The sequence below is a fragment of the Dreissena polymorpha genome, chromosome 14, assembly GCF_020536995.1.
Source record: "Dreissena polymorpha isolate Duluth1 chromosome 14, UMN_Dpol_1.0, whole genome shotgun sequence".
Taxonomy (NCBI): Eukaryota; Metazoa; Mollusca; class Bivalvia; order Myida; family Dreissenidae; genus Dreissena; species Dreissena polymorpha.
In genome coordinates, this window is record NC_068368.1 from 8413724 (window position 1) to 8435070 (window position 21347).

Below are 21347 nucleotides of genomic sequence, written 5' to 3' on the forward strand. Positions count from 1 at the left end.
ATGACTAGTTCACAACCGCGCGCATCTCTGCCTTGGGGCCATACTCTGATACTATTCGGCCTAGAAATTGGTCAAGAGGCAATTAAGATGTTATCAATAAGGGCGCATGGCGGCCTTTGCCTTTGAAAAATGGCAAAGTGGCGCATAAAAACGGCGGCGTGGCGCAGCGCCACGCAGTAAGAGTCTGGGAAAAACACTATTAAATAAAAATGATCTACCATAAATGGAAATGTTATTACTAGTTTATTTCAACTTGCAAGTAATCGTTGTACGGCTGTTATTACTTTTTAGTCCATTTTTTATTTTGCTTAACAAAAGAAAAAAACGTAGATTTTACTATAGCCATATAAGGAAAAATGCCCCGCCCCTTGGAAGCCATTTTTTTCAATCAAACATAATTATTTTCAAACTCATCCAAGATATCATTGAGACCAATCTTCAGACCAAATTTCATGAAGATTGGACAATAAATGTGGCCTCTAGAGTGTTAACAAGGTTTTTCTATAGCCATATGTAGCCATATAAAGAAAAATGCCCCACCCCTGGTGGCCATGTTTTTAAAGCAACCAAAACCATTTTCGAACTCATCCAAGATATCATTGGGACAAATCTTCTGACCAAGTTTCATGATGATCGGAAAATAAATGTGACCTCAGAGTGTTAACAAGGTTTTACTAAAGCCATTTAAGGAAAATAGCCCCGATCCCGTGGTGGCCATGTTTTTCAACCAACCGGCATCATTTTTTAACTCTTCCAAGATATTATTGGGATGAATCTTCTTACCGAGCTTCATGAAGATCGGACTATAAATGTGTCCTCTAGAATGTTAACAAGATTTTACTATAGCCTTATATAGCCATATAAGAAAAAATGCCCCGCCCCTTGGCGGCCATGTTTTTCAAGCAAACGTAACCATTTTCGAACTCGTCCAGGATATCATTAAGACAAATCTTCTGACCAAATTTCATCAAGATTGGACAATAAATGTGGCCTGTAGAGAGTTAACAAGGTTTTACTATAGCCATATAAGGAAAAATGCCCCGCCCCCTGGCGGCCATGTTTTTCAACCAATCGGCATCATTTTCGAACTCGTCCAAGATATTAATGGGATAAATCTTCTGACCAAGTTTCATGAAGATTGGACAATAAATGTTGCCTCTAGAGTGTTAACAAGATTTTACTATAGTCATATATAGCCATATAAGGAAAAAATTCCCCGCCCCTTGGCAGCCATGTTTTTCAAGCAAAGGTTACAATTTCTGAACTCATCCAAGATATCAGTGGGACAAATCTTCTGAGCAAGTTTCATGAAGATCGGAAAATAAATGTGGCCTCTTAGAGTGTTAACAAGGTTTTACTATAGCCATATAAGCAAAAATGCCCCGCTCCCTGGCGGCCATGTTTTTCAACAAACCGACATCATTTTCGAACTCGTCCAAGATATTATTGGGATGAATCTTCTGACCACGTTTTATGAAGAAGGAACCATAAATGTGGCCTCTAGAGTGTTTTCAAGATTTTGCTATAGCCATATATAGTCATATGAGGAAAAATGCCCCGCCCCTTGGCAGCCAAGTTTTTCAAGCAAACGTCACTATTTTCGAACTCATCCAAGATATCATTAAAACCAATCTTCTGACAAAATTTCATGAAGATTGGACAATAAATGTGGCCTCTAGAGAGTGATCAAGGCAAATGTTGACGTCGCTTGACGGACGACGGACAACGGACAAAAGGCGATCATAAAAGCTCACCATGAGCACGTTGTGCTCAGGTGAGCTAAAAAGGTTAGACCTACAACATTATCGGGGGTCTTTTCCTTGCGATAGTTTTAACATATTATGATGGTAACAGACGTAAATAAATACATATGATGTCATTTACATAAGGTTCAATTAAGAATTTTGTACTTAGCTAAATTTAATTAAAAAACCGTCTGTGATATATAATTGATTTATTTGTTAGAATGATCTCCTTATGTTTGAATAGGTTGAAATAAAAGTAAATTACTAGATGGCAATAAAAAGCAAATCGACTATGACTTAAAATAAAATCACTGCTATTATTTGATTATACATGGTATATAATTAAACTGCAATCTTGGTCAATATTACCTTTCCCAGGCCGGCAAAACAGCATACGTGGATAAGTGCATAGTATAATGAATGTAATAAGAAAATATAATACGCATATAAAACAATCATTGCAATTCACAAATCAAGTTTCATACATTCAAACATTAACATCAAGCATATTAAAGTTTAACCGGTAATGAGGGTCCGTGTTCCTGAACTAACGGTTAGAATAAAGGGTAATATTACAGCATACTTTGAATAATTTATACCAATGTTCCTTGTTCAACCAACAAATTGTTCTTCACGCAGAGTGTCATAATTATAGAGTGGCTACCGCCAAATTAGGATCAACAGTAAACCTTTTATGTTTTCAATCTTACAGTTTCATGAAAAGTCTTTAAGGATTATCTGTTCAACAATATAGCAAATTGCAAGAACATTATACAGTCAAAGAATATGATTGTAAATACTGTAGGTAAATAGAGAGCAAGACGTAAAATAATTTTTCATATACAATGTATATGAAAAGTGAAACATTTAAAGTTAACGCAGCTGTTTGTATTTACTTAAGAAAAGAACATCAAGGCAACCTTTACATTTGTCTCAGCACGTAAATCGAAAACATATGTAAGTAAGATTTTTTATTATTTTACATATGCATAAATAATCTGAATGGATTTTGAAAAATGTATCTGATATGCATCTGTTGCGAGATCATTGCAAGAAGTCCCGTGGGCAATAGGACAAAACTTTAAATGATTATGAGCAAAGATTCAGCCACGAAAACGACCAATTGTACATTTCGAAAAGATTTTTATAACAATAAAACATCTTGGTCAAAAAGTTTAATAATTTTGAATGTCAACATACAATTTGTCGAAACATATACATGTTAAGTGAACAAAGATAATGCTGTTATTTAAATAATGCTCAATTTAAGAAAAGCACGTTATAAAAATTACGAATGTACAATAATTAAAATACATACGAAACGATATAAGTGATTTAGTATTTTAAGTATCATGAATTGTTACAACATTCATGTGTATAACATATACAAACCGTATCGGCCAACCGGGCATGCAAGTCAGCTATTCGAGTTGTTTTTTATCAGCAACGTTGTATATCTGTGCATGAAATCGATTTTCACACCTCCAGAAATAGTGAATACATTTACAACTGATGGTTCTGTATAAATCTTTTTTATGTTGTGTGATAATAAAACAAACGTACAATTCCTAATTATCTAAAACAAACTTATATGATAACAAATCAATACTCATATATAGCGTTAACATAATGTACAAATAAGTTATTTTCTTCAAAGTTTTTAATTTCAATTTAATACAAATTATCTTACTAATTGTCATAAAAGAAATGATACGCATTTCCTACAAATAAGTGACATCAGACATAACCACAAGCTTACAATGCATGTAGGCATTTTGGTATATGATTTGACAGTACAATTAAGATGTTGGCCCAAATTGCACACCAGACTTATCCGTCAACAACTGCAATCCAGGCTTTAATCTAAATGAAAATGTTTGGTTCGACACTTGTCCTTCAATTTCCGAGTCACCACCCTGTATCATTGATATAGCTGTTATGCGTGCTTCATTGTCATTGTTCAACAATCGCGCATTAGCAACTAAACGCGTTTTGCAAACAATTGAACCGCTATCACCCGGTCGTGCAAACTGTCCGATATTACCATCTGACCCTGGCAATTCACCTATCATAATCTGGTAGCCGTTAGGGGCTTGTAGTTGGACCGCAGCAGCAAGCAGGGCAGGTTGTGGTATCTCAATGTCCGCCGATACAATTATTCCATGAGTCAGATTTGAGAATCCGCCATATTTGTACACAATGTTGTATAAAATGCTGTTATCGCTTTCGTTCGAATCATTTTCGTTCCAAATATGCCATGGTCTAATTATTCCGTTCTCATCTATCAATTGTGTTTCGCACTGTTGTTCAATGTCGGGTTTTAATGTCAATGCTGCAACGTCAATGAGGCTATATGACGTTTCAGTCAAACATACTGTTAAATGTGGTTAACTGTTTGCAAACAATCTGAAGTCATCAGCTCTTTCTCTTTCTGTAATGAAAACATCTAAGTCATTGTCTGGATGACTTACAACATGAGCGCAGGTTATCGCGTACATTTTGTCATCCGAACCCTTAACAAACGACCCGAGTGTACCATATCGAAACTCAGTTGCGGACCCTGGCGAACGTATGACGTTTCCGTTTTCAATTTGCGTCGCATATCGATTTGCGAGTGCGATGGGTGTTTTTATTATCTTCTCAATCAAATACTCGAAATGCATTTTATGCATTTTTATTATTGAATCTATTTCGCTACGAACACGATTCTCGAGCTCCTTATCGGCTTCTTGGTGTAAAAACACAGTGAACTCGTTGTAGACTGTTCCAATACAATAGACGCCCTTTACACTGAAATAAAAGAGAAAGCGTGACAGAGACAAAAAATGACACACACAACAGAAACATTGAATGCCATTTGAAATATACCCAAGTCTCCTCACCTGCCGTGGCTGTCGGTAAGATGTATTAGGCGATCATCGAATATCGACGTCTTTAATAACATAATTTAATTAATTATTGCATTTCATATTGCTGCGTACATGAGATAAACAAAAAAACTGTTGGTTTCATACACGAAATGCCAAAAATGACACCACTATTTATAAACCAGTACTATTTCAGCCACGTAATTAATCAAAACAATGTACTGCAGTAGCATACACGCGTAGGTTAATATTCATGTATATTTATTAATAAACTTTAAACACAAAATCAACGAATATTTCGTAAAATATTTCTTTACACAAAGTTAACCCAATAAAAATCGGTGTCCCTTGTAGCAAAATCCAAAATTTCAACGCTAGATGTGGTCTGGTAACATAGATTTTACGAGATACAAAATGCTCGTTTTCATTTTTTTGTGGGAAATATATCCTTTTTTAATTTCCCACGGTGATATCAACACAAGTACTAGTATATATAAGTTATACAAAAAACACTAAATAAACGAATTAAAAACAAAAGCAAAACACATTATTAAAATCCCTACGTTTTACAAGCAATATGAATCATCATATAATAATTATACTTGTATTATTATTATTATTATGTTTGTATGCTTGCTTATTAACTGCAATAATTAGGTATAGTATAACTGAGAGGGCAAAAAGTTGTTCGTGGCTGATTTAAATTTCCACTGCATCTGCGAAGTAGAAGCTTTAAAATAATATAAAGAAGATAAATTTGGCCGGTAATATATAAGCGTACCGTAAAATTTCCTCTCGTAGATGTGAAGGTACCGCTGGAGCCTCCAATTGCTTTTCAGTCTTCTTTTCAGAAGCACCTTGCTCAAGGTAATGTGCAACCTCAAACAACATCTGCTTGCAAATTGTTGATCTTTTGGAATATTCGTTTTCCAGCTTTTGAATGAGAGGCCATACGTCTTGAATTATTGATTTCACTAAGTCGGAATATTGATTTCGATCATCGTAAATGAATTTCAATTTAGTCACTTCTTGCTTATTTGTGTTAATGTTTAAAAGTGTATGTTTAGTTGCAGGTGTTATTCGTTGTATGAATTCGTCTTCGAATTGAGCCCCGACAATAATTTCCTGTAAAACGTCTGACGGTATAGAGAGATGCTCATAACACGGAAAAAGAACTAGGCATTTTATCAGCCTTGCCAGACTCAACAAACTGTCGCGTTGAATTGTCTCTGGAGGGATGGTTAAAGACGAAGTCGTCATCTCCATGGACCTTATATAAGTCGCGATTGATTTACGTGTTCTGTATGTACATACGTATTTCGCCAAATCAAAATGTGTAGTCGTTTTGCCCCATGTTGAATCTGGTATGAACAATTTCAGGCAGCCGACTATATCTGAAAACACTTCAAGCAATAGTTTCTCAAAATAATCTGAAACGGCTATTGGAAGTACTGTGTTGTCTTTTCCGAACACCACTGACAATGACTGATCCCATCTTATTGGATGCCATTTCAAGCGTTTATCCAGATCGTTTTGAAGTTGTCTACGTTCTTCCGTTGACGGCAACTTGTCTAGATGCAAGGCAAAGATTAAGTGACATCGTTCCGAAGCGCGTTCGTTGTTTAATTCGTCTAGAATATCCGTCATACTCTGAAAAAGTGTTAGATTCATAATATTAGAGAAAACACATGATTAATGCAAAAGTCTACCGACGTTTCGTTGCAAAATACTTTGAACAGAACTTTATTGACACGGGCACCACATTTTGAATCAAAGAATAATTTTTTATTTAAAGTGCAACAACTACCATTCTATTACCAACAAGCAACTCGTTTTAGACTCGTGGTAGTGTTTTTCACCTGACAATAACCATTAATAAACTTGGAAGGGATACCATTACACAAGAGACCCAAAGGCAAAGGTATTTTTTCTAAGCGGAATGATTTCATTAAATTTTGTAGAGAATCAGCCTGCGATGAAACATTCTAAACACCAAACCTTTGGGTCATGCAGTATCAGAGGAGATTTTCCAATTGTTTACTATATTCATATTAAGATAGCAAGCTATCACTAAGGCGGTGCAAATGTAGTACCCACGGGCATGATTTGAAAACATTTGGTAGAGGACCACCATATAATCTTTCAGCATAACATCGTCAAAACATACTGGTGCTCAAAAGTTTTCCCACACCTCTGACTGATACACAAAGTGCAAAATATTTATGTCTAAAATATACAATTGATCTATCAATCCATTATCGCAACCGCGTGTTGCATGGTTATCTCGCAACTTTGCATCGTTGGGGCCACTCTCTGTGTCTGATAGTTAACGTTTGAAATTTCATGACATTTGCACATTGCTCAAAAAGGGTACTTAAACTGATACTGGTATGGAACAAGGTACTATATAACATATCAAAAGTTAATCAAGATCGGACTTCTGGAAACTTGTTTATCTCAGATGTTTTTAAGTGCTTTTTGATTGGGGAGAGAGGGGGGCAAAGATAACATTACGATAATAAATGCATTTATAATGAATAAAAAACATTACGATAATTAAAAAAATGTTAGTTTATTACGCAACACATAAATCAAGAATGGCGTCTGAATGCCAAAAAAAACACAACGAGAACGACCGCAACTATTGACTCAAACGTGATGATTGTTACGTGCATCGCCATTGTTTAGAATACATGAAAAACATTAAGATCATTAAACATGCGAGAGAGCCATTGTAAGGTAAGTACAAATGTTATTCAACATCGCAAACCTATGCGACAAACGTTTCATTGTAATGTGACTTAACATGGGTCTAGATCTAAAACAGAGGTTGTCGGCTATCAAGACTCAATGTACCATTGAGAAAGCATTTTTAGTTACCGGTAGTAATCTAAAACAAATGCCTGGATGGTGCACAATTACTTTTCCAAAAAGCACATATTGTTCAAACATTGTAAGATTTTAACTAAATTGCTCCATGTGTATCTAAGCCTTCGTGTCATGTTCGAAAAGTAGCCTTTACCTGATCAAAAACCTTGTGAAAAGTTATATGAAAATAGCATACACAATTACAAAAACACGTATTACACAGGGATATCAAATTAAGTGGAGGTAAACTACAATTTGCTTTGTTATTGTTGTAAATATATATTTGGTTCAATCCGCTAACAGATATAATTAAATTTTAATGCAGATGCAATTGAAATAAACAATGCTCTTTTTTAACTGTTGCCCCATTGGGTGTTCTTTTAATATTTTGATAACATTCAAGACGGTTATAGAAGAAGAAGCATTAACTCCCCAAGACCTCCAGTCCAAATTATTATCCAACAAATACGCTTCGGAAGGTTGTCAATTATCAGCTCATGGTAAGCATGGTATGGATGTTGATCGATGCGGATCGTAACTGGTGTTGGCTGATGCATTTGTCCAATTGTTCACCATTTTTGGCTCTTTGATGGGCCATCAAATTACATGCGACCTGTTTTTGCTGCTACCTGTAGCAAATTAGCAATCAAGAGGAATCACCCAGACGTTTAAAGAAAGTTCGTTGATGGTGTTCACGTTGTTCTTAGGAGCTATCAGTGCTTGACTGGGTTAAGCAGAAAACTTGCCATTGAGCAAACATGGATTGGGTCTGCAGCAGTTACATCCGATTGCAACAGTGCGTTGCAGGATTTCAAATACCTGACCTACACTACAGGTTCACAACACCATGTGTCAACTGAAGCGCGCATACTTCTGATCTCGAGAAAATGAGGATACAGATCATAACCTTCTCACCCTTCACAGCTGATCCTACTCAGATAAATATTGTCAATGGGAAAGTGGCTGGGCCATATGTGAATGTTCATGCATTTGAGGCGGCTGTAAACGAGAACATAAGATATATCATAGTAAAGTTAGACGTTACTTATAAATGCAAGAGAAAAGACAAAGCCAAATTTCTTCGAAATAGCTCCGCTGTGATGATTGCTTCCGATCATGCTACTGATAGTGCATTTCAGTTCAATCGTTTCCTGTCTGTATCAGTGTCTGGAGATCTTTTCCATGAATGTCGTATGAACCCAAATCCACCAGTCCTCTTTGAAGCCAATACCATGCTTTATAAATCATACAAGACTAAGATCATTAAGGCTATGAGAGATCATGCTGCAGGCTGTTTGCTTGATCGTTCACCATGGAAAAAGAGCGACTGATGTATCGCAATTGCCGGGTCTTATAAACATTTAACTTTGAGGCATTACAAACAAGTGACAATTCAGTTCAACGACTACGCAGACGGTCCTTCTATCAAAGGCAGTAAACACCAGAGTGTAAGAAAAATCGTGAAGCATATTGTAAGTTTCACGCAAGAAACAGCATTATCATTCAAAAAAAAAACTTTGTCTCGTGACAAACAGAAGGCAGGCATGATTTCCTTTGATAAAAAAGGCTCTGAAAAAAGGGGATGTAATGTCGCCGGGTCACAAGCGGTTGCAGACATTAAACGTTTGACAGTAATAGTGGATCGATCCCGTCATAGTACCACAAAGATGGTGGGCGAGGATACAGATTTTGTCATCTTGCCCCTGCAATACTCCTAAAGGGACTCTAAAACCATCCACTTCGGCTTTTTAAACAAACAGTCAAAGGAACACAAAGTGTATAACATTACCCCTTTGAAATAACTTTTAGTGGTCGACGTGTGCAATAAGTTTCTCTTTTATGAAGCTTACTCAGACTGTGATTTAACATATACAATTTTCGACATCGAAAACATTAGTCTTTCGGAAATTAATTAAACCTCCTCCTATCATGAGGTCATTAGCTCGTTCATTTTTCTTTCCAAACAAGTCACAAGATAATATGCGCCATACAATTTTCACAAAGACGGTGGCTACTGTCGAAACTCCAGAGCAACTTCCCTCAGCATCACTTGCAACAGTATTCGATAGCCGATTCGTATCAAAGCATAGTATGGGCGGGGATTGCAAATAATATGAACCCGACTGAAAAGACATGGTAACAGGTCAAATGCCAATTAATTCCAATCGTGGCCCAAAGGAATGATGCTTCACCTGAAAAAGTATTAAAAATCATCAATTGTAACTGTTCTGTAGGGAGTGAATCCTCTCAATGCAGCTGCAGAAGGTACAGATTCCACTGCAATACTGTTTGCTGCCCTTGTCAAACTGAACACTGTGATATTCATAACAATACACAAGAAGTCTGTACTGAGGAGAAGAACGACCCCCACAATTTCGGTCATTCGGTTTGTGTCGATGGCCAATTTGGAGGCCATGTTGGATTCCTGTGTAACATAATAAACTTACACTAGAGCTATGTTATTATCATTAATAGGTTTTGGCGACCATCTTTGCGGCCATCTTTAAAACCTTTACTTTTTTCGGAGATCTGATTTTGGTGAACTTTTCATATTTTGTAAAGTACCTTTTGCCTAACAGGATCAGTTAAAATAATGTTTATATCAAAGTTTGGAGTAAAAAAGTATATTAACCTGAGTAATTCGATGTCGAGAATCTCTCACGTTTCGTGCCCTAGTAAATTTTGCCTTATGTGAATTCCATAATTATTACATATTGTCAAGTCGCATTTGATTGATCTTATGTCGCATTATACATGTAGTTTGAAACTGATTTGTTCTTGTTACCTTTGTCTTTTTACATATTCGAGTCATAATGCATTAACTTTCATTATTAAACGTGTAATGCACGATCTAAAATTCGGAAAGAACTTATTCGAATATCAAATAATTGACATGACGCCTTATCAGTGATCGCTCCGCCCACTTAATCACGTGGCTCAGCGGGAAGAAAACCTAGACAAGCTAACACCAAAATGGCTTCTTTGCCTATAGACTGCATATAGATTTACGCGATATTCCGGATGATTGTATGAACTTGTTTAACACCATATTACACTTGTAAAGGGGTTGATGCCATTTAGTTATTCTGCAAATGCAAAAAATATACGATTAAAGAGAACATCAGCTATTTATAACGGGTAAATCGGAACATTAAACACGCTCTCAAACACTTGCGCGCTTACCGAAATCGAACCCGTTAATGGCCGTTATTACGTGTAATGGTGGTATTTGCAACAAATTAACATTTCACCGGTATTTACCCGTGTTATTAACAAAATTATTACCGAAACATTCCCCCCTACCCGTGTATTTGACACGAAATAGCGCTTTATAACTGGGAATTCGGTGAAGTTTTACGCATTTCTGACGCCGGGTGGGTACCTCAATCCCACATGTTATTGCGTATAAAAGTGATATTAATCATATTAAACATTGCTTATGGGACATTTACTAATCACTATAATTTAAAGCGCAAAAACAACACAGTAAGTTTGGACATGTCTGATATAAAATTAGCGTTGTACAAAATGGAATACGATTTTTTTAAATTAATAAGGCTACCAATATCAGACGCTCGCGCAGGTACCGACTTCCCCGAAGTTACCGCATTTATTGGTTAACTAATATCAGTAATAATAACTCTTTTACAATAACATTTATCGATACGTCTTTATTAAAATAATAACAAAATGGTTTTCACTTGTTTCTGAAACACACAGAAACGCGATTTTTAACGGGGATTTCGTAAAGTTACACGAAATGGGTACCAAAATGCTTAATTATTTTACATGCACACGTGAAATAATACATACTTAATAATGCTTAGGTATTGCTTATATGACATTTCAAGTTTGTGAAATAAATTAATGTTCTATAAAGGGGATCTCGGTAATTCTTGAAGCTTCCACTCGCTCTTGTCAAGACCGCATTGCCGCGTTGGAAATGGTATAAATTTAATTCATCTAATTTATCTTCAATGTCACCAACTAATCTGTCAAGATATCGATTGTCCGAGTTACATAATCCCCATTGACACCGTTCAACCATTTTTAATCGTTTTTTTTAAAGAGGAAAACATAATGAACTCGTTGGAATAAAAGTGAACCTAAACATGTAGCTTGTCTAGAAAATGGCGGACAGGTCGTTGCTAACGAGTGCGCCCGATTAATCGATCGCTGATTGGTGGATCAATTCTAGTGGGCGGAGCGATCATAGATAAGGCGTCATGTCAATTTAATGTACACTCCCGAATATGCGATTAAGTACCGACAACTGTAATCAATGTTCAACCAATTGGTAAAAAGCAGTACCAAGGCAGCGCACATACGTTACAACTTTATATGTAACGCAAAAGCAAATTGCGATAAGCATTTTTCATACACCAACATGCAATTTATATTAAGCAGTATGCAATTGTAATTCAGCAAAATGAATCCACATACGGTCATTCCTTTCCGTACATGTATGGCAAGGAGTCAATTACCAAACAGCATCACCGAACATACGCACAGTAATTTGCATGGGTTCATTTAAAACTTACTTGTGCTACTTTGAAAACTACACGTAAACGATCAGATATTCTGAAACTGACAGATACCTTGCTGAATTGAGGGTCATTAGCGCCATATCCACGAATACAGCACAGGTACACTCGCGTTTTCTCGCTCTTCTGATCCAGAATTTATTTAGTTGACCTCGGTAGTGTTTGCGTTTTCTCGCCCTTCTTATCAACGCTTTCTTTAGTTGACCTCGGTAGTGATGATCGGTCGACAATACAATTTTCTATTCGGATTGCAGAGTTTGCAATAACCTTCATTTCAAGGTCAGCGTGAAACAAACTGTATATTGCATCTAGATCAGATTTTATCCTCAACTCTACAGATCCTGAAATAAGATAATACTAACAACGGTAAAATATAGTGTTGTGCTTGAATAAAGCTAACTAATTTGCTCATGTTTTATCCGAAAAGAAGGGGTAGAAGACGAAGACGAAGATGGAGGAGAAGAAGAATTAGAACAACAACAACAGAACAACAAGAATACAGACGTTTGGCATAGGCAAAAGTTCCCATCCAACCTCAGCAATAGACATATGTTAAGAATTTCAAAGGGAAACATTTACGGAGTTTGTGCATTCCTGTTGACGTATGATAATGTTAAAGTAGGCACATTGACAACCGTCATAGGAATTGAAAATAATGCATAAGGTTTAATCGAATATTTGTGTTTTAATAAATTAAATTTTATAATAGTTGTGCATTTTAAATCAACGTTCTACACGTTTACACAGGTTGATTTTATCATAAAAACAACGATTTGCCCTTAAGAAATATTATGATAAAACTCTAACAATAAAATAGCCATGTGACGACATTCCAACTTTAACAAAAGTCGTAACTTACCAACTGTTCTTTTAAATCGTGGATATAGACACAGAAAGCGGTTCCGGAAGTATTGAACCCTGGGGTACACACTCCATGATGGATACTCTGTCCGACTTTGAATGTTTGTCATTTTAGTTACAGTATGTATTTGGCATTAGAATATTGAAATCATCTAAGGATGTGCAAAGTTCTGAAATAAAAAAAATGTTGATTACAAAATAACATGTATACATTCTAATAAAGCATTTACGTATGTTTAAGCTAAGGTTCTCAGGTTGAAATAATTTATAATTTTTACGGATTTGTTTAAGTTCTTAACTTGAAAAAAAAGAAGTTCAAATTGTGTTGAAGTCTGCAGTTGATAAGTTTAGGATATGGACAACTTCAGATAACAAGATATAGACTATTTTATTCAAGCGTTTTTTTTCCTTATTTGAAAAAATACCGGTACCGATCAAGTTGCATAAAAATAAACCGAAAAACCTAGACATTTGAGGAAATTCGCCTCGTGAAATCCTTTGATTGGGAATTATGGATATTCTAATACATGCCTCTTTGCTTGCAATTTTCACTTTCAGAACTAATTTGATTTGTTCACTTGCAGATAGGCCAAATTTGCTTTTAGAACGAAATTGATGCAACTTTTCTTCATTTGTTGATTGTTTGTGGTAATTAGGATTTTTAATATTTTTCCTAAATAATTGTTATTCGGGACTCTCTAGTGTGGGTTTTTCTGATATTTGAGCACGCGCGGTAGATACAAACAAAAGCTGACTAGCATATTTTAAAAGAGAGTGAATCAATAATTATCCCTACGCTTTTCGAACAGAATGGGGATATCTCCACCGTCTGTCCGTCCGTCCTGGCCACTATCTCCCCAATACACAATAAGCACTAGAACCTTGAAACGTACACATATGGTAGCTATGAGCATATGCGCGACCCTGCACTATTTGGAATTTTAATATGAACCCTGGTTCAAAAGCTATGGGGGTCGGGGTTGGGCCGGGTCAGAGATTTTCCCTCATTTGTTTATGTTATGTACTTTAACATTGGCCATAACTTTTGCAATAATGAAGATAGCAACTTGATATTTGGCATGCATGTGTATCTCATGGAGCCGCACATTTTGAGTGGTGAAAGGTAAAAGTCATTCTTCAAGGTCAAAGATAAAAAATAAAAAAATCCAAGGGAAGTAATAAGCTTTAAAGGGAGGTAATAAATGAACCTGCCAAATGATTTTTTTTTATAAATCAACGTGGCGCATTACGGGGTATTGAGTTTCTGACAAACACATCTCTTGTTTTATGTTATTGTACATTAACTTCTTCATTTCTTCACCGATTTACTTCCAAATTGATACTCAACATCTCTTATGACAATACAGTCAATCTCAACTATGCATGGCCCCATAACCAACCCTGGGGCACCATCTGGGTCAAACATGCCGCGTAATTTCTAGTTTCTCTTATCGTTGAATATTAAACACCACTTTTTCTGCTCAAACATTCGTTATAGTTGATAAAAGTACCATGATTTAATCATTTTTCTTCAGATGAATCATCTCGATCGTTATTAATTTGTATGAATACTACCAAACACGATATAATGCTGCATGTTCATGTAAACAGCTTCGGTAACGTAACTACGTCATTGCATATACTGTGCGTAGGCCTCTGCATATAGTTTTAATGGAAGTTTGTCAATGAAACTACCAAGACATTGACTCCGTCGTATATATATTACACTATTTAAATATATTTTAAATCCTACAGACAAGTACCAAACAACAAAAACCTTACTATCCTCGGTCCATTCGTAGTACTAGAACTAATATAGCGTTCCATATCAGTTGGATATTTATATGTCTATTGATATAGCTATATTGTGATGCTTTTCTTTAATCTAATAAGAACAGTAAAGAAAAAAATATTCGCTAAAGACTAAGACCTTAAGATTAGAAGGCGCATCACTAACTAGCTTAACGATACATTATTTGTATTTGCTATATCTATAAAGCATGCCGAAAAAACAAGAACATGAATAATTATGTTTTTCAGAAAAAAATATTGCATATCTCAAGCTGTTTGTATAGGTTTATTACCATACAGCTGACAAGGTCTGTTTTTCATGTCTTTTAAGGATGTTAGCTACTGGGCCCATTCGTATAGGCGACTTTACATCTGAACGGTATATTTAGACTTTAATCCTGTAGTTAACGTCTGACATATAGAGAATAACAGGTTACTGTCTGATCTTTTTGTAACATATCAGGCTAGGGCTTAGAATAATATAACGGCGAGGCTTGCCGAGCCGTTATTTTATTCGTGCCGAGCCTGATATATTTCAAACGGATCAGGCAGTAACCTGTTTTTTATGTTTATCATACCTCAACATCCCCAATTTTAAAGAAATAATGATACAATCGCTAAAAAGCTGCAGTTTTAACGGGAAAGTGTATGACTTTTGTCGTTTGACCTGTTAACAATGACGTCATGAGCTGTTTTTGTTGCACTAAAATATATTACATCTTGATATCAAATTGTTTGTTTTGTTAAATCTGATTCGATTTTACTAAAAATTATTACTTTATAGTTGATTCCGAGTAATACGACCATCCTCTACACATGACGTCCTTTATTTACTTCCTGTTGACCATGATATAAATAAATAATAGGCAAAGTTATATCAGGCAGATATCAATACGGTGGTATGATAAACATGTATATCAGTGTTATATTTGTTATGTGTAATTATTAATAAATAATAGTAATAGTAATAACGACAAAATACTTGAACTCTGACATTTCCTAAAAAAAAACACTTCTGTCTTTTAAATACTTATTATCCACTACTGAATGCGAAGCAAATCGGATATCGACGTTACTGGTCATTACTGTATTAATGACAATGTGTGTACCCCCACGCGCGCTCAGAAATCGGAAAACCCAAAGCGCGCGAGTTTCGAAATAAATCTATTGGGGAAAGTACCCTTTAACGGTTACTTTATAAAGAAGGTAAAAATCGCTGTATTCGATTAACAATAATCAGTATCTATTATATTCGTTAACTTTACGTACAATTATAGATCTATAACGTTCTTTTTAAGCAGGATAAATTATTTATACCTATGAAAAGTTAAGTTTGTAACAAATCTATGTCAAGCTGACCTGGTTAATTTCCGTGTTTGCATTACAATCGGACACGTATTCCCCATAAAATATCAAACATAAAATTTACCTTTACAATTCCAAATATAACTGCATTCCTTTCTGATTTCCTTAAATCTGACTGACAATTTTTCTGTACCAACTTTTTACCAACTTTCGAGTAAGGTTTTCCAAAGTTAAAAATAGATTTCGTGAAATATTACCTGGTCTCCCAACTACACATGATTTGTTGGTTTTCCAAACTTAATTACAAACTCCTCTCTGTATTCTTAATATGTGTATTCAAAATATCGTAGTAAAGTTGCGTAGCCAGACCAAACTTTAAGCCGAGGCAGTATTTGGTCATTCTAGGTGGCCGGGGGCATGCCCCCCCCCCCCGAAAATGTATTATACCTAGAACGTCCCTGGTGCGTTTTAGAGGCCATTTAAACCACATTTTATACCTAAATTATCGGAATCGTAGACGCTACATAATTGTTTAAATCAAAAGCGTGTTCAATCATAAGCACATATAAAAAGGAAGATGGAAGTTATTTGGAAAACAAGGACCTACTGGGCTTCGAACAAACGCAGTGACAATATAATAGTGGTCAATGGATCCAGAGTCTGACGCGTTACCGATTAAGCCACAGGAACATATTGATTATCAGGATGAGTACAAATATTAAACTTAAATCAGTAAGTTTCTGGCCATTTTTTTCAATTTTCATGTGTAAAATTAATTTTAGCACTGAGTCATCATTTTCTGTCAGTTCTATCATCAACTACAATGACTATTAAAAAAGAAAAGACTTTAACTTCTTTATATCAAAAAAGTTTAATACGCGGGATATCATAATTTGAAAATTGTAATGTAAACAAAGATTCTTACCACCTGAAACGGTCCCGGATTTAACTCGACGCCGGCCATAAAGAGGAGAATACCTATAAAGCCGAAAACGTTAACCACCCGAAGTGTGTCTAGGTCCAAAATAGATACAGACCTGGCCGTAAAACACCCGATTCTAGATCGGTACGTTCCGATGTCCTGATTATAGCATCGACGTGTACAATGCGACGCTTCGTTTAATATACGGATTTTCAAAAACATTTTGCTGAGCCATTTTGACATCAATTGAAGTTGTTAAATTGAAATAATTATCTGCCTCAACAGAAACCAATTGTACCCAATGATAATACTTGTTTGTGAATATCATAGTGCCTAAAATTTATTAAATTACCTCAATTTCTTATATAGATTTTATTCTTTGAGATAAATTTTCATTTTTTGCCTTGTAATCTCTGCAAATTTTAGCCGAGGCAACTGCCTCGGTGTGCCTTAGCGTGGCTACGACGCTGTCGTCATAACGTATTGAAATGCAACAGTTTAAATATATATCATGGAAGATAAGTAAGTTAATAAACGTGCAAACTTTACATGTGACGTATGAACAACAAGCAAAGGTGGACACGTGACTACTTTTATCGATAAATCCTAATTCAGAGTCTAATCTGTTTATGTTCAAAGTACATTTCGCGTAGAACGGGTGCACGAAAAAGAAATCTACGGGTCAAAAAACTAACTGCGATTCCGGGTCAAAGATTTGCAAACGGTACCAGATCGTGTCAATATTTTTCGCAAGAACGGAGTGAAATCATCTATGCCATTTTGTTATCGCCATAATGTCTTGTGCCTTCCGTACCTACAATGATACTTTTGATATAAATATATAATATGATTGCGTGGTTGAAGTGTAGTATTTCTGCATTATTTTTTTATAGTTTGTTTATTGTTTATTTTGTTTATTGATTACAAACTGATTTAATACATTGAGTTTGAATCACTAGTGTGTGAGTATTTTCAAAGCATAAATCAATAGTCTTTTCTGACAAAACTACAACCTTCTGTCAAATTTGTACGACTACGTGTGTACAATATTGGGCCTACAACTTATCTAAAAGGCATTTGTAGTAGAAATACCCACATGTTAACCACTTCCACGGCATCGCCTAAACCAATAAAAGAGCTGCTCGTAAGCAACCTTCTACAGCTTCACCTGCAAATTAGCATCGGCCACAAATACTATCATGTACACTTAATGAAGGAACATGTAGAGCTAATTTATAAAATCTAATAATCATAAATTAAAATATATTTACTCACGAGAGGACAAAGATAATTATTACCTGATGTCTTATATAAATGATAATTAATTATTTTTTGCTATTTCCTCGTAAAAAAAGAAATTTGCAATGTTTTAAACTGTTACTGGTGAATATCGAACTGTTGACCGGTCAACAGTTTGAACTGTTGCCCGCTGGAATAATGACGTCATTTCGTCAAAAAAATGACGTCATTTTACAGTTAAACAGTATACACTTATTTCATGGATGCGCGGTGAACAGTCAAAACTGTTTCCCAAGGTATCAGGGATGACTTTGGTAATGTCAGCCCTGATACCGAGGTACAACAGTTTTGACTGTTCACCAAGCATCCATGAAATAAGTGTTTTATTACCTGATCAAATTTCCAACATAGAAATAACAGCGAACTAACTTTTTATTTACACACAACAGTAATCGATAAAATAAATAATTTTGACTGCTTAACTGTAAAATGACGTCATTTTTTCGACGAAATGACGTCATTATTTCAGCGGGCAACAGTTCAAACTGTTGACCGGTCAACAGTTCGATATTCACTGGTAACAGTTTAAAACATTGCAAATTTCTTTTTCGACGAGGAAAAAGCAAAAAATAATTAATTATCATTTATATAAGACATCAGGTAATAATCAAAAAATTATTTATTTTATCGATTACTGTTGTATGTAAATAAAAATTTAGTTTGCTTTTATTTCTATGTTGGAAATTCGATCAGGTAATAAAACACTTATTTCATGGATGCTTGGTGAACAGTCAAAACTGTTGTCCCTCGGTATCAGGGCTGACATTTGGAACTGTTGCCCTCGGCTTATAGGCATCGGGCATTAGTACCAAAGTCATCCCTGATACCTTGGGAAACAGTGTTGACTGTTCACCGCGCATCCATGAAATAAGTGTATACTGACACTCTTGCAAACTTCATGGTCCGAGTATTGTGTCCTATGTGTCTAATGAGTGGTTCTGTAATCCCAAGATGTTGAAAGAGCGTATGTTGTACCATATGTGTCTCATTCAAGTCCACACTATTGCAATTCATCCAAGATTCATCAGCACTTGCCACTACAACAGACGGTTGGACCAGTAAAATGATTTCTTTCGAACACTTAACATTCTTGTTAGTCACACATGCTCATTTGATGAAATAGTTAATACACTATTAAACATGATCCAATTCTTTCAATCTATATCTCAAGACGGATACATGGTATGCGTAAAGGATTGTGTTTAGCATATTTGGCTATATTTGAACATATACACATTAAAACACATTGTATTCGACCAAACAATTCAGTTACTTTAATTCATGCCGTTATTCGTGTAAGGAACAAGATATAAATTTTCAAGAAATATTTCGTCTTGGTTGTTTTTTTTTCAGAACATTAATATGTTACCAAATAATCCATCACCCTGTTCAGTACAAAGTTAGCATTCTAGGCAGAACAGACACAGCTGTTTCTGCGTCATATACTGTGAATTATTCATTGACAGGCTATTCAGAACCAGTTAAGTTAGTATCAATGTAAAAGCTTATCTTAAAAGCGTATCGAACCAATCGGTCAATTCGAGAGTAATTGATCGCATCCAATTTTCACACATATTGTGACAGTGACGTTGACCCTTGACCCAGTGATCCCAATTTCAATAGGGGTCATCTAATGTCCAATGATAATGCGAATGGGAAGTATCAAGCCAATCGGTGAATCAGTTGACGAGTTATTGATGGGAAACTATTTCACACTCAATGTGTAACAATGATTTTGACCTAGTGACCCCTATTTCAATAGGGTTCATCAATTGCCCAAGGCCAATGCGCATGGGAAGTAACAAGCCAATTGGTGACTCCTTTGACGAGTTATTGATCGGAAACGATCGTACTCTAAATGTTTAAAGGTGACCTTGACCTAGTGACCGCAATTTCTATAGGAGTAATCTACTGTCCAATGTCAATACACATGTGAAGTATCAAGCCAATCAGTCAATTGGTTGCCAAGTTATTGATCAGAAACGATTTTCAAACTTAGTGTGATAGTGACCTTGCCCTTTGACTTAGTAACCTCAATTTCAATAGGGGCCATCTACTGTCCAAGGCCAATGCACCTGAAAAGTATCAAGCCAATCGGTCAATTCGTTGACGGTTATTAAGCGGAAACAATTTTCACACTAAGTGTGATAGTTACCTTGACCTTTGATCTAGTGACCCCAATTTCAATAGGGGTCATCTACTGTCCGATGCAAATGCACATGTGAAGTATCGAGCCAATCGGTCAATTGGTTGCCGAGTTATGGATCGGAAACGATTTTCACACTTAGTGTAATAGTGACCTTGACCTTTGAACTAGTGACCCGAATTTCTATAGGGTCATCTACTGTCCAAGGCCAATGCGCATGTGAAGTATTGAACCAATCGGTCAATTCGTGAGTAATTGATCGCTAACATTTTCACACTTATTGTAACAGTGAACTTTACCTTTGACCTAGTGACCCCAATTTCAATAGGGGTCATCTAATGTACAAGGTCAATATACATGGGCAGTATCAAGCCAATCGGTCAATTGGTTGACAAGTTATTGATCAGAAAAGAAAATAGTGTGATAGTGACCTTGACCTTTGATCTAGTGACCCCAATTTCAATAGGGGCCAGCTACTGTCCAAGGCCAATGCACGTGTAAAGTATCAAGCTAATCGATCAATTCGTTGACGAGTTATTGATTGGAAACAATATCCATACTTAGTGTGATAGTAACCTTGATATTTGATCTAGTGACCCTAATTTGAATAGGGGTCATCTACTGTCCAAGGAAAATGCACATGTGAAGTATCAAGCCCATCGGTCAATTGGTGGTTGCCGAGTTATGGATCGGAAACGATTTTCACACTTAGTGTGATAGTAACCTTGACCTTTGACCTAGTGACCCAAATTTATATGGGGGCATCTACTGCCCAAGGCCAATGCACATGTTAAGTATCAAGCCAATCGGTCAATTCTTTGACGAGTTATGGATTTGAAACGATCTTTTCTACCGACATTCAGACTGGTTTACCGACATGGTCTACCGACATCACATCCAGCAAAACAATATATTCCTTCTTCTTCGAACAGGGTTTTAATAATATTCAATCAATTGTCAATAAAATCGATGATTATGGCTCCTCTAGACGTGTTTATA

General features: G+C 35.9%; 1 protein-coding gene across 4 annotated transcripts in view; it reads right to left on the reverse strand.

Annotated features, from left to right (window-relative positions):
* Positions 1-2907: 2907 nt before the first annotated feature.
* LOC127857867 (uncharacterized) overlaps positions 2908-21347 on the reverse strand; it is a 31815-nt gene continuing 13375 nt past the window's right edge. For 3 of the 4 annotated variants that reach the window (XM_052394568.1, XM_052394571.1, XM_052394572.1), the window contains 4 exons: positions 12884-13055; positions 12079-12365; positions 5394-6262; positions 2908-4535 (listed from right to left, as the gene is read on the reverse strand). In XM_052394568.1, coding sequence (XP_052250528.1) covers positions 4133-4535; positions 5394-6259 — 1269 coding nt within the window. In that variant the 5' untranslated portion in view covers positions 6260-6262; positions 12079-12365; positions 12884-13055 and the 3' untranslated portion in view covers positions 2908-4132. Of the gene's footprint in view, positions 4536-5393; positions 6263-12078; positions 12366-12883; positions 13056-16105; positions 16221-21347 lie in introns of those variants that run through there. The other variant, XM_052394570.1, reaches the window with a different exon arrangement.